At 57.6% G+C, this 24,722-nt stretch overlaps 1 protein-coding gene across 1 annotated transcript; it reads left to right on the forward strand.

Annotated features, from left to right (window-relative positions):
* Positions 1-798: 798 nt before the first annotated feature.
* Positions 799-18,230, forward strand: COL1A1 (collagen type I alpha 1 chain). The gene is made up of 51 exons (XM_068530400.1): positions 799-1,037; positions 2,540-2,734; positions 2,861-2,895; positions 2,996-3,031; positions 3,120-3,221; positions 4,090-4,158; positions 4,393-4,437; positions 4,597-4,650; positions 4,832-4,885; positions 5,405-5,458; positions 5,576-5,629; positions 5,959-6,012; positions 6,100-6,144; positions 6,261-6,314; positions 6,429-6,473; positions 6,641-6,694; positions 6,945-7,043; positions 7,130-7,174; positions 7,272-7,370; positions 7,500-7,553; positions 7,698-7,805; positions 7,884-7,937; positions 8,205-8,303; positions 8,483-8,536; positions 8,623-8,721; positions 9,327-9,380; positions 9,582-9,635; positions 9,753-9,806; positions 9,906-9,959; positions 10,402-10,446; positions 10,538-10,636; positions 10,910-11,017; positions 11,451-11,558; positions 11,767-11,820; positions 12,035-12,088; positions 12,311-12,418; positions 12,506-12,559; positions 12,679-12,732; positions 12,872-13,033; positions 13,119-13,226; positions 13,380-13,487; positions 13,594-13,647; positions 13,753-13,860; positions 14,284-14,337; positions 14,452-14,559; positions 14,891-14,944; positions 15,237-15,344; positions 15,436-15,718; positions 15,828-16,018; positions 16,305-16,547; positions 16,663-18,230. Exons 1-51 carry the CDS (start codon positions 935-937, stop codon positions 16,807-16,809), a joined length of 4,392 nt encoding a protein of 1,463 aa, XP_068386501.1. The 5' UTR covers positions 799-934; the 3' UTR covers positions 16,810-18,230.
* Positions 18,231-24,722: the final 6,492 nt, after the last annotated feature.

Raw genomic sequence — 24,722 nt, forward strand, 5'->3', positions numbered from 1 at the left:
ACCCTGCTGCCCCATCACTCAACACCAAAGCTTCCTTCTGGAGAGACCGCATAGTCAAATTTCTCAGCCAGTGCCTCAGCCTCCCCACCCCATCTCTCTCGATCATGCTGAGGTTTGGGGAGAGCATTTTAGTTCATCTTGGAGCCTCAGGCATGGCAGAAGAATTGACATCCTCAAATAAAAACCCTCTTGCTAGCACCCATCCCCAAGTATCTGATCCTTAATGTCTACAAATGAGTCTCTAACTTGTTCCCCAAATATTCTTAAGTTCCATACCCCAGCCACACCAGAAGACACCCCTAAACAGGCACATCTTTTTTTTAGGTTCTCCTGCTTTAGAGGGGTCCCCAGCTCTCGCCAATGATGTCAGGAGCGTGAATGAGGCATGGCCAGCAGGACTCTCTCCCAATCACCCCCAATCCTTCCGTCTTTGAAAGGTTCCCTAACCACCTCCCCAATTCCAGTTCCGGCCCCCAGGTCGGGGGTCCCAGGAAGAAAGCCGAAGAGGCGCCCCTACCCACTCTTTAGCGCACACTATATTGAGGACCTAGCCGCATCCCAGCGGCATCATCTCTGGCCCCGGCTGGGCTGGGGGGCTGGGGAGGCAGAGCTGCGAAGGGGGGAGATGTGCGGTGGACTCCCTTCCCTTCCCTTCCCTCCTCCTCCCCCTCTCCGTTCTCACTCCCAAATTGGGGGCCGGGCCAGGCAACTCTGATTGGCTGGGGGACGGGCAGCCGGCTCCCCCTCTCCCAGGGGCAGGGTTCCTCCCCGCTCTCCATCAGGATGGTATAAAAGGGACCCGGGCCGGTGGTCGGAGCAGACGGGAGTTTCTCCTCGGGGTCGGAGCAGGAGGCACGCAGAGTGTGAGGCCACGCATGAGCGGACGCTAACCCCCACCCCAGCCGCAAAGAGTCTACATGTCTAGGGTCTAGACATGTTCAGCTTTGTGGACCTCCGGCTCCTGCTCCTCTTAGCGGCCACCGCCCTCCTGACGCACGGCCAAGAGGAGGGCCAAGAAGAAGGCCAAGAAGAAGACAGTAAGTCCCAAACTTTTGGGAGTCTAGGGCTGCTTGGTATCTTGCCCTGCGTTTGGTCCCAGGGGTCCGCGACTTAAACTGAGACTCGGGATGCCCCGGAGGCTCAGGAATGGAAGGAAGATGGTGAGGGCTCGTCCTCGGCGCCCTGGGATAGAAGGGACCGCGCTCTGGGTCGGGGTGTAGACGAATGCCCCCCAGGAGTGAGAGGGCAGGATGCTGCACGGCTCGAGTTGGCACAGGAGGCGTGCTGAGCGCGCACTGTGAAGTACTGCGGGGAAAATGGGGTCTGGACGCCGGGTTGGGGGCAAGTACGTCGAAGATGGGATGGGGGCGCCGAGTTGGGAATTTGGAGCCCAAGCTATGAGTGATCAGAAAGGCTATGAGATGATTCATAAGGAAAGATTGTTTACCCTCTCTGCAGGCTAGACAATGTTCCTGGGGCCGCGGAGGTGCTGGGCGGAGCGGGGGAGGGGGCGCGGAGCGTGGGCGGGTTGAAGGACAAGATTCTTCGGCGCGGACTTGGCCAGGCAGAGTCCTTGCGCCCTCTGCTGATCTACACTGGGCAGTGCGCCTCCTTATCCAGCGCTTCCCCGCGCAGGAGCCGGAGCGGGAAGACCGGGATCGTTGCCCGGTGTGGACCCCACCTCTAGACCTGGAAAATAAAGTTGGAGATAGGGTAGCCCCGTCTCTAGAAGAAATAGCCAGTCGGGGGAAATTGCTTAGCGTCGCCCGCCACCTAGTGGCCGTCTGGGTAGACGATCCGCGGTGGGCGTGGTTAACTAACTTCATTTACTATTTGCGGACTTTCTGGTTCTTTGGCTAAGGAGTGACCCAGAGGCATTGGCTGGCTTTGGGAAACGGGGGTTGTCACTGAGAGAGGCCTTTTGAGATGTCTGGGCGCTGGAGGTTAGGGCATATCGTACTTTTACGGTACGTTTCAAGTCTCTGGGCGGGATCCCACGCCAATCAGCCCCGCCCCCATCCTCCTAGCCCCGCCCACGCCATCCCACCTGCCCCGGGAATGGGGTGGGATCCGGGCTAGACCTCTTGTCTCTCCTCCCGTCCCCTCCTCCTGTCTCCACCCAAGCCACGCCCCACAAGCCTGCCCTCTGGTTGGGGAGCCTCTCTTCCCACTCCTCCACCCCCCACTCTCCCACCCAATGGCTTTTTATTTCACTTGGCTTCAGCGCAAATGGTCTGAGGTTGGAGTTGGAAGCAACCCCGGCCTAAAGCTTTGTTTAAATTCCTGAGAACTGGAAAGAGTTATAGCCGCCCTGGCCAGGCGCCTCGGCCCTGTCACTGGCGCTGATGAGGAGCAGATGAGCGTTTAAGGATCTGGGGAAAGGAAAAACAAAAAGGCAAAAAAAGGAGAGGCGGGAAAAGGAAAATCTAAATGTGCCTCTAAGACCGAGGGGAAGGGACGGTGGGGTTGGGGTACCTGGAGCCCCGAGGTGGGGGACTTGCGCGCCTCTGACAGCCCCCATCTCCCCCTCTTGCCCCAGTCCCACCAGTCACCTGCGTACAGAACGGCCTCAGGTACCATGACCGAGACGTGTGGAAACCCGTGCCCTGCCAGATCTGTGTCTGCGACAACGGCAACGTGTTGTGCGATGACGTGATCTGCGACGAAATCAAGAACTGTCCCAACGCCAAAGTCCCCGCGGGCGAGTGCTGCCCCGTCTGCCCCGAAGGCGAGGGTATAGCTCGGGGCCTGGGCCGGGGCGGGGGCGGGGGCTCTCCCTTGCGCCGCGCAGGGGAGGCGGCTGTTGCCGGGAGCACCTGGAGCAAACCTTGCCTCTAAGCCGCGTCTCTTCCCCCCATAGCGTCACCCACGGACCAAGAAACCACTGGAGTCGAGGTAATCCTCTGCCCTCGACTTTCGCCACCCCGCCCAGGACTCTTCACGGTTCTCCTTCTCTAACCCGGCTTCTCTTGTTTCTTCTGCCCCAACCCCATAGGGACCCAAAGGAGACACTGGCCCCCGAGGCCCAAGGGTAAGCGGTGCCCTCTCCCGGCTGTTGGGGCTGGAGGTGGGCGTGGCTCCTGGCCTGCGCTCACTCGGCCCGCCCTCTCCCGCTGCAGGGACCCGCTGGCCCCCCTGGCCGAGACGGCATTCCTGGACAACCTGGACTTCCCGGACCCCCCGGACCCCCAGGACCTCCCGGACCCCCTGGCCTCGGAGGAGTAAGTGGAGAGTCGAGGCGTTCGTGGAAGGCCTTATGTGCCACCTCACTCCCACCCCCCCACCGCGGGGTTTTTAGTTCGTTGGGGTTTTTTTGTTTGTTTGTTTGTTTGTTTTGGCAGATGGCATACTTCATAGTATGAAATAACTTCAAACTCACAGGGAAAAAAAGAGAGAAAAGTTGCAAAAATAATGCAAAGAATTTTCACATACCCTTCACGATTTGTCACATTTGCTTTATCAGTTTCTATGTATAGATATAATTATCTGGGGTTTTGTTTTGTTTTTTTCTGAACCATTTGAGAGTAAGTTGCTGGTATTATGTCCCTTTGCTCCTAAATACTTTAGCATGTATTTTCTGAGAGCCAGAACATTCTCTTAACATGAGCATTGCACAATGACTACATTTTGGAAATTTAACATTGACACGGTACTATTTATTATCTAATATGCAGTCCATATTCAAACTTCACTAATGTTCCCAATAATGTCCTTTATAGCCTTTTTTTTTTTTTTTCCTGTTCCAGGATCCAAGCCAGGATCATGAATTGCATTTAATTATCATGTCTCTTTAGTTTCCTTTCACCTGGAACATTCCTCAGACTTTCTTTGTCTTTTACGACACTGAAATTTTTTGAAGAGGCCTGTTGTTCTGTAGACTGTCCCTTAAATTGGGTTTGTTGGATGTGTCTCCATGATTACATTCCAGTGATGTGTTTTGGGCAGGGCTGTGCCACAGGTCATGTTGTTGTCCTGCATAGTGCATCACATCAGGAGGCACATGATATCAGTTTGTCCCATTACTGGTGGTATCTTCTGCCTTTCAACTCACTGCCCTGACCCTGCTTTCTCACGCACTCTCTCTTCTAGAACTTTGCTCCCCAGATGTCTTACGGCTATGATGAGAAATCAACAGGAATTTCTGTGCCTGGCCCCATGGTGAGTCACCAGCGAGGGATGTAGAGGACAGAAGAAGAGCAGATGGGGATCCAGAGAAGATAGGCCAGGGAAGGGATATGGGGTGGCATAGATAACTTAGGAGGTCAAGAAGATCTTTGGGACCTCAGAATCCAGAGATGATGCAAGGCAACTGGGTGGTCTGAACGGGAACCATGGGAGATAACCTTTCCTACAGAGGCTTCATTATGGCCTCCCTTTCTTTTTCTTCTGTAGGGTCCTTCTGGTCCTCGTGGTCTCCCTGGCCCCCCTGGTGCACCTGTGAGTATCCAGGATGTCTACACTGCTTTGGGCTCCAGGCTTTTGGAAAGAGGATTGGCATGAGGGCAGGGAAGGTGCTCAGAGATCTCTTGGTGAGATGGGGGACAGGTTGGCAGGGACCTGCCCTTCTAACCCCACCCCTCTCTCCCTGTCTGCCAGGGTCCCCAAGGTTTCCAAGGCCCCCCTGGTGAGCCTGGCGAGCCTGGCGCCTCAGTAAGTGCTCCCCAACTTGTACTCTCTATGCAAATACACACTCCCTCTACAAATACATGGATTCTCCTATTGAAGGACCACCATCTGGGGTCTTTCTTACCTCCTTCTTCCAATCCTAGCCTTCCCCTTCTTTTTTCCTTATCCTGGCCATTCTAACATCCTCTCTTCCTGTCTCCTCTAGGGTCCCATGGGTCCCCGTGGTCCCCCTGGCCCCCCTGGCAAGAACGGAGATGATGTAAGTAGCCCTGGTAAAGAGATACCATCTGATCCCCACCACCTCTCCATGTGTTAGGTCCCTGTAATCTCTACCCCAGTGCCCCCACCACCTTTGGGGGCGATACCCAGAGAAAGGAGGGCATGTTCTCCTTGATGCATGGGACTGCCCTTGAACAAGGAGCCTCCTGGGATGTTTCCCCATCTTCCTAACAGAGGTGGCTGTCCCTCCCCTCACCCCAGTCACCTTAAAGCAGTCCCCAACCCCATCCTCTGATGTGAATGGCTTCCCTAGGCTTAACCACTCTGGGTACCTCAGATTCTCACTCCACATGGTGAGATTAAGATGCTGGTGACAGAAATAAACAGAAATTCCTTTGGAGGGACGCAAAATTCAAGCAAGGGTTGCATGGTAGATTTAAAGTGAGATAAGATTCTGGGGCCCTAAGCCTGACCCTCAACAACCCCAGGAAGACCCAGGCCTTCCATACTTTTCCAACTCAGGGGGCACGGGCACGATGGCCTTTTCTCTTTCTCTCAGGGTGAAGCTGGAAAGCCTGGTCGTCCTGGTGAGCGCGGGCCTCCTGGACCTCAGGTGAGCAGGATGGTGTAGCTGCCTCCAGGCTTTGCTGCATTTGGGCTTCATTTGGGAGCTGTGTCCACAGCGGTGTCTTCTAACAGCCCTGCCTTTGTCCTTTTCTTTTCTCTCCAGGGTGCTCGGGGATTGCCCGGAACAGCTGGCCTCCCTGGAATGAAGGGACACAGAGTGAGTCCCCTTTGTGTCATCTAAGTTCCCAAAGTCCCAGCATCGCATTCCAGCCCTTTCCCCAAAGGATCCTGATGTGCATCGTGGTGGGTGGCAGCTATATAAGCTCCAAGGGATAGAGAGTAGACATCAAAGAGAACTTCCCTCCATTGGGAAAGAAATCCCAGTAAAGGGATGGAGTGAGATCTTGGGCCAGTTGGGGTTTAGTCTAGCTCAGACTCAGGGAGACAGCTGTGCTGACCTCCTGAGGCTCCTCCTCAGGTCTGGGTGGCTGTCAAGGTTGTCCACAGTCTCCACAAGGTCTCACTTTGGCCCTCTTCCTATCTCAGGGTTTCAGTGGTTTGGATGGTGCCAAGGGAGATGCTGGTCCTGCTGGTCCCAAGGTAAGAGGCTGTGTGACTGTCATGGTCCTCCACCTCCCCTGCAGTCCCACCATGAATGAATTTCTAACTCTGTTCTCTGCTCTGTAGGGTGAGCCTGGTAGCCCTGGTGAAAATGGAGCTCCTGGTCAGATGGTGAGTGTGTGCAGTCGTAGAAGGAAGAGAGGGAACAGGATGTAGGGGCAAGATGGGGGCTTGGGGAGAGGGGTGTGTCTCCTGTCCCACTTGGCTTCTCTTGGTTTTGTTGTCAGGGCCCCCGTGGTCTGCCTGGTGAGAGAGGTCGCCCTGGAGCCTCTGGCCCTGCTGTAAGTACTCCTGGCCCCTTGGGGGACTCCAGGTTCTGGAAGGGGTTCCCCAGGAGTTAAGGGACTGACCAGTGCTCAGTGAATGTAACCGGGGCTTTCCCCTCTCTCCTGCAGGGTGCTCGTGGAAACGATGGTGCTACTGGTGCTGCTGGACCCCCTGTGAGTACAGCCCTTAGACCTCAGTGCCTGGGATTGCGGAGGGGTCTCAGTGTCAGCTCTTGGGTCTGATACCAGGGGCAGGACTGAACCCCAGGACCTCTTCTGTCCCAGGGTGTGACTTGCAGCTGCCATCTTCCTTCTCACTAACATCTCCCTTTCATTCACAGGGTCCCACTGGCCCCGCTGGTCCTCCTGGTTTCCCTGGTGCTGTTGGTGCTAAGGTGAGACCCCCCACCCTCCAATGAGCAGAGCTCCCACAGGCCAAGGGGTGGGCATCTCCCTGCTCCCCAAACCAAAGGGACCCAGAATCAAGAGAGAAGCCCAGTCCCCAACACCTTTGTCCTGGGGTCCCCTTCTCTGATCTTGGAGTCCTGACTCTTGGTCTCCTGTCATGGCCCTTCACCCCCTGCCATCCAGACATGAGGTTGGACTCCCAGGGTGGCTCCTGACATGTTCTTTCTTCCAATCCAGGGTGAAGCTGGTCCCCAAGGATCCCGAGGCTCTGAAGGTCCCCAAGGTGTGCGTGGTGAGCCCGGCCCCCCTGGCCCTGCTGGTGCTACTGGCCCTGCTGTAAGTGTCACCTCCTCAGTACCCCCGTGCGTCTCCCTAACTCAGAGTCCTTGCCTGTCACTCACCCATCTCTCTCTGTGTCACAGGGAAACCCTGGTACTGATGGACAGCCTGGTGCTAAAGGTGCCAATGTAAGTATCCTGCAGGTTTCAGGGCCGCCCCTGGTACCCACCTTCCACCCACCCTGTGCCCGCCACTCCCGAGCTCAACTTGTTCTGCCTCCCGCAGGGCGCTCCTGGTATTGCTGGTGCTCCTGGCTTCCCGGGTGCCCGAGGCCCCTCTGGACCCCAGGGTCCCAGTGGCCCCCCTGGTCCCAAGGGTAACAGCGTAAGTACTACTCTCTCTCTTCTGCCCCACCCCATGAGCTGGCTCATGTGGCCCTTGTCTGGGAAGCATGAAGATCCAGGCCAGCTGAGCATCCCCACTCTCCACTCATCTTCTTCTCCTCCCACTCAGGGTGAACCTGGTGCCCCTGGCAACAAAGGAGACACTGGCGCCAAGGGAGAGCCCGTAAGTCCCCCAGCAGCCCCTTGGGGGAGGTCCAAGGAGGAATGAGAGCCCCTGGTGCTGGACAGCCAGCCTCAAGCCTGCTCTGGAGCTGGTACCAGGACAGCCCCTCACCACAGGCTGCCCCCTCCTCTCTGCCCTCTCCAGGGCCCCACTGGTATTCAAGGCCCCCCTGGCCCTGCTGGGGAAGAAGGAAAGCGAGGAACCCGAGGTGAACCCGGACCTGCTGGCCTGCCTGGACCCCCTGGCGAGCGTGTAAGTGCCCCCTTCTCGGCCCCGGTGCCGGCCTGGTGCCCACGTGTGTGAGCTTGCTGACCTCCTCTCCTCCCACAGGGTGGACCTGGTAGCCGCGGTTTCCCTGGCGCAGATGGTGTTTCTGGTCCCAAGGTAATCTCTCTTCCCGGGTGGGATGCTGACCCTGCTGCTCCCTGGACGTTACCTTCCTCTCCCAGATGTCGTCAACCCCCTCCCACTGCCACCGCCCGGTCATTAGTGCCCCTACTGCGGCTGCAGACCTCTCTCTTCACACGTAGCCTCACCTTGACCTTCCTACCACCACCAATGCCTCTCAAAGCACCACCCACAGCCCAGGAGGAAGAAGAGGCCCGCCCGTGATAAAGAGACCCTAATTGTTGTTGTGACTCCCCCAACCAGGGTCCCGCTGGTGAGCGTGGTGCTCCTGGCCCTGCTGGCCCCAAAGGTTCTCCTGGTGAAGCTGGTCGCCCCGGTGAAGCTGGTCTGCCTGGTGCCAAGGTGAGACCCCAGCCCTCTGCCCAGCTTGGCCCATGACCCTGCCCATCCTATGTGGGTTCTGGAGCAGGACCACAGACCCACCTTCTAGAATGTCCTCCACCCCAGCCTCCACTCTCCTTCTCCCGGTCTTCCACCACCCTTATCCCCCACCCCACTCACACCTCTCTGCCTCCCCCTAGGGTCTGACTGGAAGCCCTGGCAGCCCTGGTCCTGATGGCAAAACTGGCCCCCCTGTAAGTATCACTCCCCCAGGCCCACATCAGTCTCCTGACCGCTCACCCTCTGTCCTCACCTCCACTTTTGTACCTTCCATCCTCAGGGTCCTGCTGGTCAAGATGGCCGCCCCGGACCCCCAGGCCCTCCTGGTAGCCGTGGTCAGGCCGGTGTGATGGGTTTCCCTGGGCCTAAAGGTGCTGCTGTGAGTATTCAGTGAGGCGTATCGCAGGGACAGACACACTTGGGGCGAGGGTGGGGGTGGGGGGAAGAGTCCTCGCTCTGGGGCCAGCTCTGCCACTGACTTGCTATGTGGCCTCAAGCCACTCGTTGCCCCTCTCTGGGCCTCAGTCTCCCTATTCCATAAAATGAGAGACCTCTCCTGGCTTTACTACCATTGCTCTATCCCTGGAAATAAGTATCGTTGGCCCCCAAGCACACACACACGGGGATAGGATGGGCCTTTTACATGATAGTCAGCCCCAAATCTTGGTGGGTTCTTTGAGGTTCAAAAGGAGATATCAGAAGAGATGAAAGCCCTTTGCAGCTCAGGTCACCAAAGGCATACAATGGGGAGAAGAAAGGGAAGAGGGTGGAGAGAGGAGCCTAAGGGGCGGGTCGTCTGGGAGGAGAGGGCTCAGGGAGAGGCCAAGAGATGGAGCAGTCAAAGCCAGCAAAGGCCTTCCTCAGGGGCCAGAGCGGATAGATTAAAAAGCTCCTTAAAAATTCCACTCAAAGTAAACAGGAGGGACCCAGGAGGCCCCGGTTTCTCACTTCAGCTCCCTCAACCCTAACTCTCTCTCCCCACAGGGAGAGCCCGGCAAGGCTGGAGAACGAGGCGTTCCTGGACCCCCCGGCGCTGCTGTAAGTATCTCCTTTTGGTCCCTGTCCCCTCCCTGCCTCCGCCCATGTCACACCCCTACATCCTGCAGGAGGGATGCAGGAGGCTCCAGCCCATCCCCAGGGTGTCAGGACCCCCAGCCGCCAGGCCCCCTACCTGTGCTCTCTTCCTCAGCTGCCCGCCCACCTCACCACCCTGACCCCTTTTTCACTCTCTCCCCATAGGGTGCTGCTGGCAAAGACGGAGAAACTGGAGCTCAGGGACCTCCTGGACCTGCTGTGAGTGTCCCTGATGGGGAGGCCTGGGGTGGGGGTGCTGTGAGGCAGGAAAGGGGAGATAGCCCCCGTCCCCCTTCTCCTGAGCTTTCCCATGACCGCGGCATTTCCTCCGTGCAGGGCCCTGCTGGTGAGAGAGGTGAACAAGGCCCTGCTGGCTCCCCCGGATTCCAGGTGAGGCCTCACGGCTGTCAGCGTGTTGGGAGAGGGGCATGAGGAACACCTCTTCCAGATTCTAATCCCTCGCTTCCCTCCCCCATTTCCCACCTACAGGGTCTCCCTGGCCCTGCTGGTCCTCCTGGTGAAGCAGGCAAACCCGGTGAACAGGTAAGAGGTAGCAGCCAGCTGAAGAGACGGGGAGTGCAGGGAATACAGAGGGAGAGTCCAGCCCCCCTAGCTAATCAGACAACCATCAACTAGAGGGATCAAGGTTAGACTCGAGGAAAGACTTCCCATCATGAAGGGTGCTACACTGAGGGGAGCAAAGAGCCGCAACTCTGCATGATAGGATCTGGAAGGAGCTGCATGGCTGCTGGTCTGGATGACTTCTTTTTAGAGCTGCTGGAATGCTCTGGCTTTCCCTCAACCCCAAGTCTGGGGAGGGTGACACATTCACGAGGAGTTGAGGGATAATCCCGGTTCAGTGCTGAGAAGGGATTGGTCTCCAATCACAGACCCCAAGGGCTAGCCCCCAGGTGGACAAGAATGTTTTCTAGTTGGGAGGACCCAGGTGGGTTCTGCTCACTGTCTGTCCCTCCCTCCCGCTCAGGGTGCTCCTGGAGACGTTGGTGCCCCCGGCCCCTCTGGAGCAAGAGTAAGTAGAGCCTCTTGCTGCTTCCACCAACATGCCCCGTGCTTGGCCCTGTCTCTGGAGCCACCTCATGGGCCCTGTCCTTCCCTTCCAGGGCGAGAGAGGTTTCCCCGGCGAGCGTGGTGTGCAAGGGCCCTCCGGTCCTGCAGGTCCCCGTGGGTCCAACGGTGCCCCTGGCAATGATGGTGCTAAGGTAAGGGCAGCACAGGGACCAGGTCTCACCCTTCCTGTGATGGGGGATGCCTGGCTGTGACCAAAGCCAGCTGGATGTTGGGGAGGGATGGGGGGACAAGACTGGGGTGGGGTCCATGTGCAGCCTGAAGTTCTGGGCTGTGAGCCTTTCCTCTCAGCTAGTACTTGTCTTTGGCCTCAGAACCAAGCCTGGGAGAAATTAAGAGGGGGCTCAAAGCTGTGACCCACTTCTGAGACCCCAAGCCTCACTCCAGTCTTCTTGGTTGTCATACAGGGTGATGCTGGTGCCCCTGGAGCCCCTGGTAACCAGGGCGCCCCTGGCCTTCAAGGAATGCCTGGTGAACGAGGTGCAGCAGGTCTCCCAGGCCCTAAGGGTGACAGAGTAAGTTGAACTCCCCCTCCCTCGAACCCTGTGTGGTTCCCATCTCTCTCTGCTTCAGATCCCTCAGCATCTCTCTTTCTACGCCCTGGGGTCTTCCCCTCTTCTCCTTAATCCTCCCTTCTTCTTCTCTGGCCTCTTGGCTGATGAATCCTTACCTATAGCCCAGGCCCTACCCTGCCCATGTGTTACCATGGCAACAAGGGGGGGGGGCGTGCCTCCTGGACGGGGAATCCCTCTACACAAAGCAGGAGCTTCTTAATCTAAGTTCCCCGGAATCCCCACACAGACACCTTTCCCCTGAAAGATCTTGGGTCCTTGGCACACATGGGGGCAGGGCAGACACAAACTGGGGAGGGGTCCCAGACACAAGCAGGATGCTATAGGTCACCTCCCTGCCCCACACTGGAAGTCTCAGGCTTTCCTGTGTCTTTAGGGCGATGTTGGTCCCAAAGGTGCTGATGGTGCTCCTGGCAAAGATGGCGTCCGTGGTCTGACTGGTCCCATTGGTCCTCCTGGCCCCGCTGGTGCCCCTGGTGACAAGGTGAGATGGCTGCCTCCCCACCTTCTTCCCTAACACACAGCTTCCCCAGCAAGCCTGGGCACAGCTCTGCAGGGGAGGCAGCTCCTGCCATTCCAAGCTGGTGATCCAAAGGTCGGGGGGCCAGGAGGGAGGAGGACTCTCCTGGGTTACCTGCCAGGAGTATTCAGCATGGGTCCCTGACCCTGAGCCTCTTGTCCCTCCCTCTCAGGGTGAAACTGGTCCTAGCGGCCCTGCTGGTCCCACTGGATCTCGTGGTGCCCCCGTAAGTACAGAAGACCCGGTTAAGGCTCCATACTCCACCCTTCTCTCCCTTCATACTGCCCCTGGCCCTCTTTCTGTCCCTCCTCCACCTTGGCTCCCACCTGCTCTGGTCCCTGTGGAGTGCTCCTCAGGCCCTCCTTCCCCACCCTGCCGTCCATCCCATCCCACCTTCCCCCAGATCAGGGCATCTCTCCATTTGCCTCCTTTTCTTCTAGGGAGACCGTGGTGAGCCTGGTCCCCCCGGCCCTGCTGGCTTCGCTGGCCCCCCTGTGAGTACCAAGATCCCTTTCATCTTCCATCTCCAACTAGGTCCCGGGGCCTTGAGTGACTGGATGAGGACAGAGGCATTGGCCTGATTCAGAGAAGGAGGGTGGAGGGGGGATTGTCTCCCGTTCAAGCATCTTCCTGCCTGGAGTTCCTGTCCTTCCTCAGCTGACTTCCTAGGCTGGCACAGCCCTCTCCTCCACTCACCACACTCCCTCCTCCCCCAGGGTGCTGATGGCCAACCTGGTGCTAAAGGCGAACCTGGTGATGCTGGTGCTAAAGGCGATGCTGGTCTCCCCGGCGCTGCTGGACCCACTGGACCTCCTGGCCCCATTGTGAGTATCTCGCCGTCTAGGCCCCGAGCTGCCGGCAGGCTGGATCCAGGACTGGCCCAGCCTTGACGCCTCTGTACTCTCCTGCAGGGTAACGTTGGTGCTCCTGGACCCAAAGGTGCTCGTGGCAGTGCTGGTCCCCCTGTGAGTACCTCACTCTGACTCTCTGCCGAGGCTCTCCCCAGCCTGCGTTTGGAGATGGGGCAGCTGGGCCAGGTGAGGGGCTGTTCTCCCTCTGATTGCTTCTTTGTCCTCTTCTCCAGGGTGCTACTGGTTTCCCTGGTGCTGCTGGCCGAGTCGGTCCCCCTGGGCCCTCTGTAAGTGTCTGTGGTGGAGACTCCACCGGTCTGGGAGGGTACGGGGCACAGGCTGTCAGGAGTGCAGTGGGCCCGACTACGGCCACCGTAATGCTCCAGAATCCGATGGATTCTGACAGCCCCAATTCTCCCCATCCAGGGAAATGCTGGACCCCCTGGACCTTCTGGCCCTGCTGGCAAAGAAGGCAGCAAAGGCGCCCGTGGTGAGACTGGCCCCGCTGGGCGTGCTGGTGAAGTTGGTCCTCCCGGTCCCCCTGGCCCCGCTGGTGAGAAAGGAGCCCCTGGTGCTGATGGACCTGCTGTAAGTGCACGCTCCAGAGGGGTCCAGAGTGGGGGCGGTGTCCCTGGCCACTGGAAGTCACCTCACCCCCACCTGTCCCCCACAGGGCGCTCCCGGCTCTCCCGGACCTCAGGGTATTGCTGGACAGCGTGGTGTGGTCGGCCTGCCCGGTCAGCGAGGAGAAAGAGGCTTCCCTGGTCTTCCTGGTCCCTCTGTGAGTGCCCCCTCACCTTGAGGATCCCGAGAAGAACAGTTGCAGGACTTGGAGGGCGCAGGATGGGGGTGTTGGGATCAGCGAGGACAGAGGTGGCGGGTCCTAAGGCCCTCTCCCACCCCATCTCTGGCCTGACTCTTTCTTCTCCCTCAGGGTGAACCCGGAAAACAAGGTCCTTCTGGAGCAAGTGGTGAACGTGGCCCCCCTGGTCCCATGGGCCCCCCTGGATTGGCTGGACCCCCTGGCGAGTCTGGACGTGAGGTAAGCGGTTGCCGGCCCCATGCCAGTGCCCTCAGTGTGGCCATTTTGGCCTTGGCCTGAGCCTCCCTCCCCTTGGCTGACGCTCACCTTCCCCCGCTCTCCGCAGGGGGCCCCTGGTGCTGAAGGATCCCCTGGACGAGATGGTTCTCCGGGCCCCAAGGTAAGGTGGCTGCACCCTGGGGCCCCAGCCCCACCCGCCGCTCCACCTGGCCCTTTCAGCTGGGGCTGACCCGGATTCCCCTCTTCCCCTCCTCTCCCCGCCCAGGGTGACCGTGGTGAGACCGGCCCTGCTGGACCCCCTGGTGCTCCTGGTGCTCCTGGTGCCCCCGGCCCCGTCGGCCCTGCTGGCAAAAGCGGCGATCGTGGTGAGACTGTAAGTAGCTGGGCTCTGGCTTACCGTTTCTGCTCAGGCCAGGGACTCTCCAGGCCTGCCGAGGGGTCTGCAGATGGACACCTGACTTCACCTAAGCAGGGGAGAAGAGGAGGCCTTGCAAGATGTCTGGGCCCTTGGCCTCCCTGAAAACACTGAGCCACAGCTCAGCCTCGAGACCCCTCCTCCAGACAGTCCTGTTTCCCCCGAGGAATGGGGTTTGTTCCCAGGTGCTCGCCCCAGCTTACATGAGGCCTGAATTTACATGAAGATTTACCTGGGGTCAGGAGAGAATGGATATGGTAGGAAAAGATGAGAGGAGAGAGGGATTTGGCCAAGGGGAGGTGTCACCTGCAGCTCAGGCTGTGCCAGCCCTCAGCTGGGCTCTCCCTGACCAGGATCTAATGCTCTCTTTGCTCTCCCCAGGGTCCCGCTGGTCCTGCTGGTCCCATTGGCCCCGTTGGTGCCCGCGGCCCCACTGTAAGTGCCCTGCTCTGGCCCTTGTGTCCTCAGAACCCTTGTCCAGATGTGGACTGCACCCCCTCAGTGCTAACAGAACTTCCACCTGACGACCTGTCCCCATCTCTCTTCTAGGGACCCCAAGGCCCCCGTGGTGACAAGGGTGAGACAGGCGAACAGGGCGACAGAGGCATTAAGGGTCACCGTGGCTTCTCTGGTCTCCAGGGTCCCCCTGGCCCTCCCGTGAGTATGCCCAGCCCCCAGCTGCCATCTTGTCTTCTTTTATCATCTCCCCAAGTCCTGCTGTGTGATGGGGGAGGACACTTTGCCTCGGTTTCCCTCTCTGGACCGTCCTTCTCCTCCCTAGTGGGGACTGGGGTCTGAAGACTAATGGGTATTTCCAAGTAGCCTCTGAGAGAGTGAGGGGTGCACAAAGAGGGATCGTGGGAGGGGTCTCAGCCTACGGACACCCTGGGGCTAGACTTCCAGAATAACAAGGTGGCTGGTAAGGGGGCGGTTGCTGGCCACATTTGACCTACACTCGGCCTAAACTGTCTTCACATCTCTCCTTCAGGGCTCTCCTGGTGAGCAAGGTCCCTCCGGAGCTTCTGGTCCTGCTGGTCCCCGCGTGAGTTGCGTCTTCTATTTATCTGCTCTTCCCGGGTCCCTCGCCTCTCTGGAGAAGGGTCTGGAGCAGGGGATGAAAGAAGGGAAGAGGGGTTCTGGACAGCCTTACGCAGCCCTCGCCTCCCCCTCCCCACTGCTTCCTCCCACAAAGTTTCCTGGCCCAGCTGTGGGAGTGAGCCATAATGAGGCAGAGGAGCCAGAGCCAGGCAGAGTGGGCTGTGGGCTTCTCTGCCAGAGCTGGGGTGGGCCCATGCTTTCTGGCAGGCTTTCTCCAACCAACTTCCTCCCTGCAGGGTCCCCCTGGCTCTGCTGGTACTCCTGGCAAAGATGGACTCAACGGTCTCCCAGGCCCCATCGGTCCCCCTGGTCCTCGTGGTCGCACTGGTGATGCTGGTCCTGCTGTATGTGGTCCCCCACCTTGCCTGCCCCTGGCCCTCCAGCCCTGAAAGCACTGAACCCCGGTAATCCCCCCTCTCCTCCCTCTCTGCACAGGGTCCCCCCGGCCCTCCTGGACCCCCTGGTCCCCCTGGTCCTCCCAGCGGTGGTTACGACTTCAGCTTCATGCCCCAGCCACCTCAAGAGAAGGCTCAGGATGGTGGCCGCTACTACCGGGCCGATGACGCCAATGTGGTCCGTGACCGTGACCTCGAGGTGGACACCACTCTCAAGAGCCTGAGCCAGCAGATCGAGAACATCCGGAGCCCTGAAGGCAGCCGCAAGAACCCTGCCCGCACCTGCCGTGACCTCAAGATGTGCCACTCCGACTGGAAGAGCGGTAAGGGCTGGCCCAGCTGTGCCTCCTCCTCCTGCCGCGACGGGGCTGAGCCCTGAGGGGCCCACATCCCGTACCTCCCCTGACGCCATCTCACCCTGCCCCACTGCAGGAGAATACTGGATCGACCCCAACCAAGGCTGCAACCTGGATGCCATTAAGGTCTTCTGCAACATGGAGACAGGTGAGACCTGCGTGTATCCCACTCAGCCCAGCGTGGCCCAGAAGAACTGGTACATCAGCAAGAACCCCAAGGACAAGAGGCACGTCTGGTACGGCGAGAGCATGACCGGCGGATTCCAGGTGCGTGAGCTCGATCCTGTAGCCACTCTTAGGAGATGGGCTGGCCCAGGGCTCAGAAGGGCTTGAGGGTAGGTCCTGGGTGGACCAGACTTCTGCTAAGTGTGATCAGCTGGGAGGCAGGAGACCTGGGTGCTTGATACGGGGTCAAACACAAGGTGCCTGGGGGCAAGGGGTGCCACCTCTGGACGTAAGGTTCACTAGGATGCTCTCAGGGGACTCCAGGGAGGGAGGCCAAGACTGGAGGCTCCAACACAGCCACTCGCCCCTCGCTCTTCCGCTCCCACAGTTCGAGTACGGCGGCCAGGGCTCCGATCCTGCTGATGTGGCCATCCAGCTGACTTTCCTGCGCCTGATGTCCACCGAGGCCTCCCAGAACATCACCTACCACTGCAAGAACAGCGTGGCCTACATGGACCAGCAGACTGGCAACCTCAAGAAGGCCCTGCTCCTCCAGGGCTCCAACGAGATTGAGATCCGGGCCGAGGGCAACAGCCGCTTCACCTACAGCGTCACCTACGACGGCTGCACGGTGAGTCCAGCAGGGCCCCCGCTCTGGGCTTTGGCTTTCCGGGCAGGCCCAGTCCCCCCACCCCCTCACTGCCACTTGGTGACACCCCTCTCCCATTGTCTCCCTTTCACCCCAGAGTCACACCGGAGCCTGGGGCAAGACAGTGATCGAATACAAAACCACCAAGACCTCCCGCTTGCCCATCATCGATGTGGCCCCCTTGGACGTTGGCGCCCCAGACCAGGAATTCGGCATCGACGTTGGCCCTGTCTGCTTCCTGTAAACTCCCTCCACCCCAACCTGGCTCCCTCCCACCCAACCCACTCGCCCCTGACTCTGGAAACAGACAAGGAACCCAAACTGAACCCCCCAAAAAGGCAAAAAAATGGGAGACAATTTCACATGGACTTTGGAAAATATTTTTTTTCCTTTGCATTCATCTCTCAAACTTAGTTTTTATCTTTGACCAACTGAATATGACCAAAAACCAAAACTGCATTCAACCTTACCAAAAAAAAAAAAAAGAATAAATAAATAACTTTTTAAAAAAGGAAGCTTGGTCCACTTGCTTGAAGACCCACGTGGGGGTAAGTCCTTTTCTGCCCGTTGGGCTTATGACACCCCAACGCTGCCCTTTCTGCTCCTTTCTCCATGCCTTCTTGGGGCCTCCCCTCCACTGCTCCCCGAATCTAAGTCTCCCCAAAAGACACAGGAAACAATGCATTGTCTGCCCAGCAACCAAAGGCAATGTTGAAACACCCAAGTGGCCCCCACACTCCCAGCCTACTCCCTTCACCCAGAACCCCCAAGCCCTGGGGGGACCGGGAGTTTTCAGACTGCCAAAGAAGCCTTACCATCTGGCATCCCTGTTGCCCCGGCAACATACCCCTCTTTGTTTTTGAGGGGAGCATGCCAGGGGCACCACTGGCCCTTCACCACCGGGTTTGGAGAAAAGTCAGGAGGGGCCAAGACAGAGCAGAAACGTCGGATTTGAGAAACATGCCAATCCCCCGTGCTACCCGGCTGGGTGGGAGAGACTGCTCTGTTCCTTGTGTAATTGTGTTGCTGAAAGACTACCTCGTTCTCGTCTTTGGTCTTTGTGTGTCACCGGGGCAACTGCATGGGGGGCGGGATGGGGGCAGGGTGGAAGGGGCTCCCCATTTTATATCAAAGGTGCTACATCTCTGTGATGGGGTGGGGTGGGGAGGGAATCACTGGTGCTATGGAAGTGGAAACGCACCCCCCCCACCTTAGGCCAGCAAATGTTCCTTTTTGTTCAAAGTCTTTTTTTATTCTTTGTTTTTTTTTTTTCTCTTGTGGATGGGGACTCGTGAATTTTCGAAAGGTGCTATTTAATGTGGGGGAGAGAGTGCCGGCTCCAGACAGGGTCACTTGCTCTCCACCCTCTCTTCATCCCCCTCGGCGCCTCTCACCACCTCAGGCCTCTCTCCTCTCTCTCCCGACCTCTCCCTCCTCTGAAACCCTCTCCTCAGCTACATCCCATCCTCACGGCCTCTCTCTTAGTCTGTTCTGCGTTCTCTCTCACTGGGTTTCGGAGCACAATTTCCCAAAGCACAAAGCAGTTTTTCCCCCTAGGGGTGGGAGGAAACAAGAGACTCTGTACCTATTTTGTATGTGTATAATAATTTGAGATGTTTTTAATTATTTTGATTGCTGGAATAAAGCATGTGGAAATGACCCAAACCTATCTGCAGTGGCCTCCTAATTTCCTTCCTTGGAGTTGGTGGAGGGGAGTCCTGGGGAGGGAGCTTTGGGTGGTGGGTGGGCTCTCCTTCAGAGTCTGCCCCTTCCCTGCCCCTCCTCCTCTAGCACCTTTGATGGCCCCTCCCCCTCCCTCTTGCCTTCCTTGTGCCTTTACCCTTTCTCTTAACTCTCTCCTGTCATCTTCCTCGCATGTCTCTCATACCCTCTTGTCCCTTACAGTGCCAGACAGGCAACCCACTTGTGCATCAACACACACACACACACACACACACACACACACACACACACACACACCCCTTCCCTGCAGATCCTGCCCTGCCCAAACCTCATGCCCATATGCCCATGCCCATCAATGCCATCAACTCTCGCTGCTCCCCCCTACTGCTGGGGGCACCCTGCAGGGTTGGGGGGCTGTGGTCAGGGCACTGGGAGGCCGGTGGGTGGTTGGGGGAGGGAGGTGGGGCGGGGAGGAGTCCCTGGGAGCCCCTCTGGGCAAATGCCTAGGGTCATCTGGCCTCTTCTCCATCCCAGCCCCCTCTGAGCTCCTCCAAGGGAGCAATCAGCAGTACAACATGAGACAGGGTCGCTGAGCCTGCCCTGAGGGCCAGAGGAGACCTGGAGAAAGCATTGCCTCCTGCTCCTTCTGGTCTCCCCCGGGAGGGAAGGAGGGAACCACCAGCCCTCAGGAAAGCCTCCCCAGGGCCTTGGAGAGCTTGGAGAGCTTGGCAGTCCAGGTACTTACCAGCTGCTACCAGGAAGGTGACAGGCCTTCCTGACCATCTCTCTCGGCCTTCTAAGTCCCCAAAACATGACCCCTGGGTGTGTGGTGGCCTGGGGAGATCCTTTTGCCCAGCCCCTGCTTCCTGCCCATTCCTTCTCATTTTTAAAAATTGTTGCTTCCTCTTCCTCCTTTCTCTCCCTCCCTTCCTTTTTCCCTCACCCTCTGCCTGCCCCTCCCTGCCGACCTGAGAGCCTGAGGCCCCCACAAGGCAGGTGACTGGTCAGCTCCCCAATGTCAGGGAAGAGGGACAGCAGTGTGCCATCCGTGGGCACATAGAGGATCCAGGGAGTCAGAACTCCGGAGCAGACCAGGCGCCCAGAGACCTAGAGATGGGGAGAAGTTGACAGCTGTCCCGTTCCTGCCCCCCTCCCAAGGTCTCAGGAACTAAACCTTTGGGCAGGAAAGGCCCTCATCCCTCCCTCAGGTCCACAGAGAGATGGACCAGTCCTCAGAGGCCATTGCCTGCAATACTAATACCTTGGCTGTCATTCAGCAGTCATGACTGTTAATTATGGCCTTTAATAATTCATCATTAGCACTTCTACCACATTCAGGAGAGTGTAGTACTGGAATTAGCCTAAAGAGGGCAAGAAATTGTGGCTTGTAAACAAAAGTTTATTCAATATGCAAATTACCCCAAGTTACCTAGTGATCCTTTGATCAATCCATTGAATGATTGCTGATGCCTGCCTGACACCAGCCTAGGCAACTCCCATCCACCTGGACCTCCTGCTCCCTGAGGCCCTTGGCTGTCTTGGTCCCATCCCTATCTGCCCCCACAGGGGATCCGGAAGCAAGCCAAGCCTGGCATCCAAGGCTTTACCTGGCCACTACCCACCTGTTCATTCTCATTCTCTCCTCCCCTGCCCACACCTGTCGCACCGGCAGGTGCACCACGCTTCTCAACTTCCAGGCCTTTCTTATGTTTCAAATGTCTCATTGTCCCCTCATTCTCCTGCCCAACCCAGGCTGAGTTTGACTTGAGTTTCCAAAGCTCTCCATGTCTATGGAATTCATCTCAGCCTTAAGACCAGACATTGTTGCCACTGTCATGCTGTCATGTTTTCACCCTGTTATTCTTTCCAAGCCAAGAGGAGCTGGCTGAGGCCGGAAGCCAGGGGCTGAGACGCAGGGCTGGGTGCAAGTCTAGGTGTAGATGCCCGGGAGACTAAAGAGAGAGACCATGAGGTCAAGAGGTGGCCTTTCTAGGTGAGCGTGTGGAGTGTGACATCGCTGTGAACAGGGGTGAGCAAGTGTGAGAGGAAGAGCACGTACAGACCAGGCCCTGCGTGCAAGCAGCCAGCGGTGGAAGGCTCTAGGCTTGGGCTTGCTGCAATGATAAACTCGTCCTCTCTCTGCTGTCCAGTACGGTAGCCACTAGCCACCGTGGCTGTGGAGCACTTGACATGTGGACAGTGCCCCCGAAGGACTCCATCTTAAATTTTATTGTAATTAATTTTAAAAGCTACCTGTGGTTCATGGCTACCGTATTGGGCAGCACGGTAAAGGAGGCACTATGCCTCTCACTACATATGCACAACTCTACACGTGGGTACGTGTGTGCTCGTGCAATGTGTGCACACGCACGTATGAGGGCACATCAGGTGACGCCGAGTGTCAGGGCGGTGGTGGCGGCAGAGCCCTGCTGCGCAGCCCCGCCTGTGTCATGTGGTTTGGGGCCAGAATGTGGTTCCAGTGTGTGTGCAGGACAGGAGGGGAGGGGGACAAAGGGGCCATTGTATCACATTGCCAACTCGAGCCCTCCTCCCCGCTGACATCACAGCTGCCCTAAATACAGCTGCCCAGACCCGCTGCCCCAGACCCGCTGCCTGCACGGGGGCACAGCGTGGACTGCCCACCCTGCTGCTCCGTGGCTCACCTTTGCTTCTCTGTGAGGGAATGGGTCATGCTCCTGCAGCTGATTTTTCAGTCAAATCCAGACCGAAAATTCTAGAAAGAGAGGAGGCTTCATTTGGATTTTTTACCTTTTTGCTCTCTCTCTCGGAATCGTGGGTCCATTTCGGGCTCGACCCCATCTCCTGGCAGGATTCTCTATAACAGAAACGTGGCGGATTTTCCCTCTTTTTTTCCCAGCTCCTTAACTGTCAGCTCCCCAGGTGCCTCCAAGACATTCTTAGACAGAGCTGGCTGAGGTTGAGAGGGGCTTCCCTGCTGAGCGTGGGCGACTCAGGCCAGGGGCACACAAGGCCCGGTGGGGCTGAATGTGGGGCTCTCAAAGCCAAGACCCACAGGAGGAGGGAGAGCGAGGTGGGTTCCCCCGGCCTCCCCTGAGCGGATGAGAATGCGCCCACCCACCTAGGAGCAAACTGCGTCGGTGTCCAAAGGGGCCCTGTACCTGTGGTGGGGGGGACGGTGTACGTGCGGACAGCTTCCACACGCAGATGGCGACCTGAGGGACGGGCTGGGCGTTTGAGGCGTGTGTACGTAGGCATGACAGAGGGCACAGGAGAGTCTGCGTGACGAGGATGAAAGGGGGACAGTAGAGCAGAGAGGAGTGTGGGGGAAATGAGGAGAGGCTGGAGGGGTGGGGCACCATCCTCAAGTCCAGGGCCGCAGGGCTCTAGTGCGGGCGAGCAGCTGTGTCTCTGTGTCTCCTCCCAGGTGTGTGCTCCGGAGGGTACCAAATAGGGCTGAGGGATGTCCACGGATCAGGAAGCAAGACCCTGGAAGAAGGATGGCTCTTGTCTCGGAGGGTAACCAGGCCCTTACACACACAGAGGTCCAGTGCTTTGCAGAGGATGTGCATGGCAAGGCCCGGAGGGAGGTGAGTTTGGTGCACATGGGTGCTGGAGAGAGTGGGGTTTTCTCTGCATAGGACAGTGGAGGAAAAGGAAAATGGGGTAGGGTGCGGACCAGAGCACGTTTTAGAACACGGAGGCCACATATTCAAGTGCTAGGTGACTTCACTGCTGTGAGGCAAACCCCTCCCGCTCCTCAAGGCTGAAAACTCTGACACATGCAGAGGCCTGGTGAGTGGAGGTGTTCTGGAAAGCACCTGAGTTCTGGGTTTGGGTCGATCTGAAGTGGAGATACAGGAAGGACCATGAAAATAGCAGTGCGGTGGTGGGATGAATTGGGAGATTGGGATTGACATATATACACTAATATGTATAAAATATTAACTAATAAGAACCTGCTGTATAAAAAAATAAATTAAATTAAATTTAAAAATTAAAAAAAAAAAGCACTGCCCGATAAAAATACAAAGTGAGGCACACATGTGATTTTTCATTTTCTAGCAGCCATATTAAAAATATAAAAAGAAACAGGGGATATTAATTTTAATAAGATATTTTATTTAACCCACTATAACCCCCAATATTATCATTTCATCAGTACATTTGCAGCACATCTCAGTTTGGAAGCCACATTTCAAATGCTCAGTGGACACAGGTGGCCAGCAGCTGCCTTACCAGACAGAGCGGGATTGTACAGCAGGTCAGAGCCAATGAGCAGGCGAATTTCAAGCTCCACCCTAATTCACAGGGAGGCTTGAACTCTTCGTAAATGGAAATCTAGTCCATTTAATCCGGATCTTAGGGGACAGGGAGATCTCACAGACCTCTGGTTTTGGGGTGACCATGTGAGTGTTTGTATGTCATAAAGTCTCCGTTCTTGGGAGCTGCCAGATGCCAGGCACTCGCCTAGTTCTCCCAAATTCTCACAGAAGCCTCAAGACAGTTATAATTAATGTCTATGAGTAAAATGTCAGAGCTGTGATTGGAACCCTGCTCTCTCTGGCTCCAAATCCCAGAAGATACACCAAGGGAGCTCTCTATAACACGGGGTCTAAGTGTGTGCGTGCATGTATCTCAAGAATAAGGGAGAAGTGTGCAGGTGGGGGCTGAGGCCAGCTGTAGGGGGTCCCTGTGTCCCCACGTCTGGCAGAGGGCCTTCTCACCAATTTGAGAGGTGGTGAGGAACCATCTAGAGTCAGGCCATGTGCGAGGGCTGTGTTTGGGATGCAGGTGAAGACACTGGGTCCTGTGGGCATTGTGGGTGTGGCACTGGAGGGGATCAAGTCTCAGGGTGGAGGGGGACACAACAGCTATTTGTCCTCGGCGGTGAAGGGCTGGGGTGTGACTGCCAGGTGGAATCTTGCCCCCTCGCCCTCCCCACATGCTGCCAGGGTGGCTGGGCATGCGTGTGTCTGTGCCCAGGCACAGCTCTCTGTCCTCCGCAGTCACACCATGCCCCCAGCCCCTGTCTGGGCCACTTCCTCCCAGCCAGCAGCCAGGCTCCCGTGTGCTCCTGGTAGCTGAGCTGGGAGGGAGGCGCTGCCAAGATCCCAAGGCAAAGTCGCGCAGCAAAGGGAAGCGTGGCGCCGCTGGCCTCCGACTCTCCCATCCTGGCCAGCACAGGAAGAGCGCATAGGCCCAGAGTGGGAGCATGAGACGCGGAGAGGGTGGTCCCCTCCTCACGGGGTGGGGGGCAGGGATCAGAGGGGAGCCACCCCAGACAGCCGGCTGACGGAGTGGAGCTTCCAATCTGAGCAGATTCTGTGCAGCTCCAGGTTTCAGCCAGATGAGGGGCCCCGGGGAAAGGAAATTGCACATGAGAAGTCAGAAAGCCCATGTGGTTGGGGGTTGTTACCTAAAGAGTTCTTCAGCCAACAAACGTTTATTGAGCACATACGCTGTGCCAGCTCGGAGCCTCTTCCTGCCTCCACAGATGCCTCTGGGATTAACTAACTAACTAATGGGTGTGGGGTGGCCAGCAGGGAAGGGGGAGGCACCCACAAGATAATGGTAGAAGCTTTAGCAATGGCCTTGCTCACCTCACCCCCTTTGCCCACAGAGGAGGAGCAACCTCCTTAAGAGCTCGGAGTGGCCCAGACCTGATGGCTTCCCTTCACATTCCTTCAGAGCAACCTTCCTGAGTGCCTACTGTGTGCAGGCACTGCAACCCCTGGGGGCACACAGAATCTTGCCCTCCTGGAGCTTACATTCTAGGGCCAAAGGAGACCGCAACAAGGCGCTCGTACAGGGCACATCCTACGGGAGAGCAAGGAGGCTGGGCAGAGGGCACTCTCTGAGCAGGGGAAAGGCCTCTGTAAAGACCTGTCATTTGGGCAGAGGCCAAAATGACTGCACTAAGGGGAAGTTGTTTGGACATGGGGGCTGGGGGTTCCCAGCAGAGGGAAGAGCGGAGTCAGAGGCCCTGAAACAGGGGTGTGTTAGAAGGCAGTGTGGCTGGAGCACGCAAGCAGGGGGAGGGGTGGTGATGAGGTCAGAGGGGTGGACGGGGTCTCCACGCCTGGCCAAGAGTGTGGATTTACTCTCGGTGTCACGGGAAGGCAGAAGAGAGTTGACAGCAGAGGGGCGAGACTCCCTGATTTTTCTTGTTAAAGGATGGGCCCAACTGGTGTTGGAGGTGAGACTGAAGGGGCGGGGAGGAGGCAGGGAGGCCACAGGGAGGCTGTTGTGGGGGTCCGGGGTGAGATCCTGGAGCTGGCCTGGGAAGGTCGTTGTGGAAGCCGTGAGATGTGGATGGATTCAGGACATTTTTTGAAGGTGGGGATTCTGGGAGGTGAGAGAAAGGAGAGGGGGGTCCAGGAGCAACTTGGGGTCCTCGTGACCCCCTTGCCTATACATTTCTGAAGAGCGGGATGCAGTGTTCAGAAACTCAGCCCTCCTCTGGGGTCCTTGGCTCTGGGGGCACCACCATTA

Source organism: Eschrichtius robustus, chromosome 20, assembly GCF_028021215.1.
Source record: "Eschrichtius robustus isolate mEscRob2 chromosome 20, mEscRob2.pri, whole genome shotgun sequence".
Taxonomy (NCBI): Eukaryota; Metazoa; Chordata; class Mammalia; order Artiodactyla; family Eschrichtiidae; genus Eschrichtius; species Eschrichtius robustus.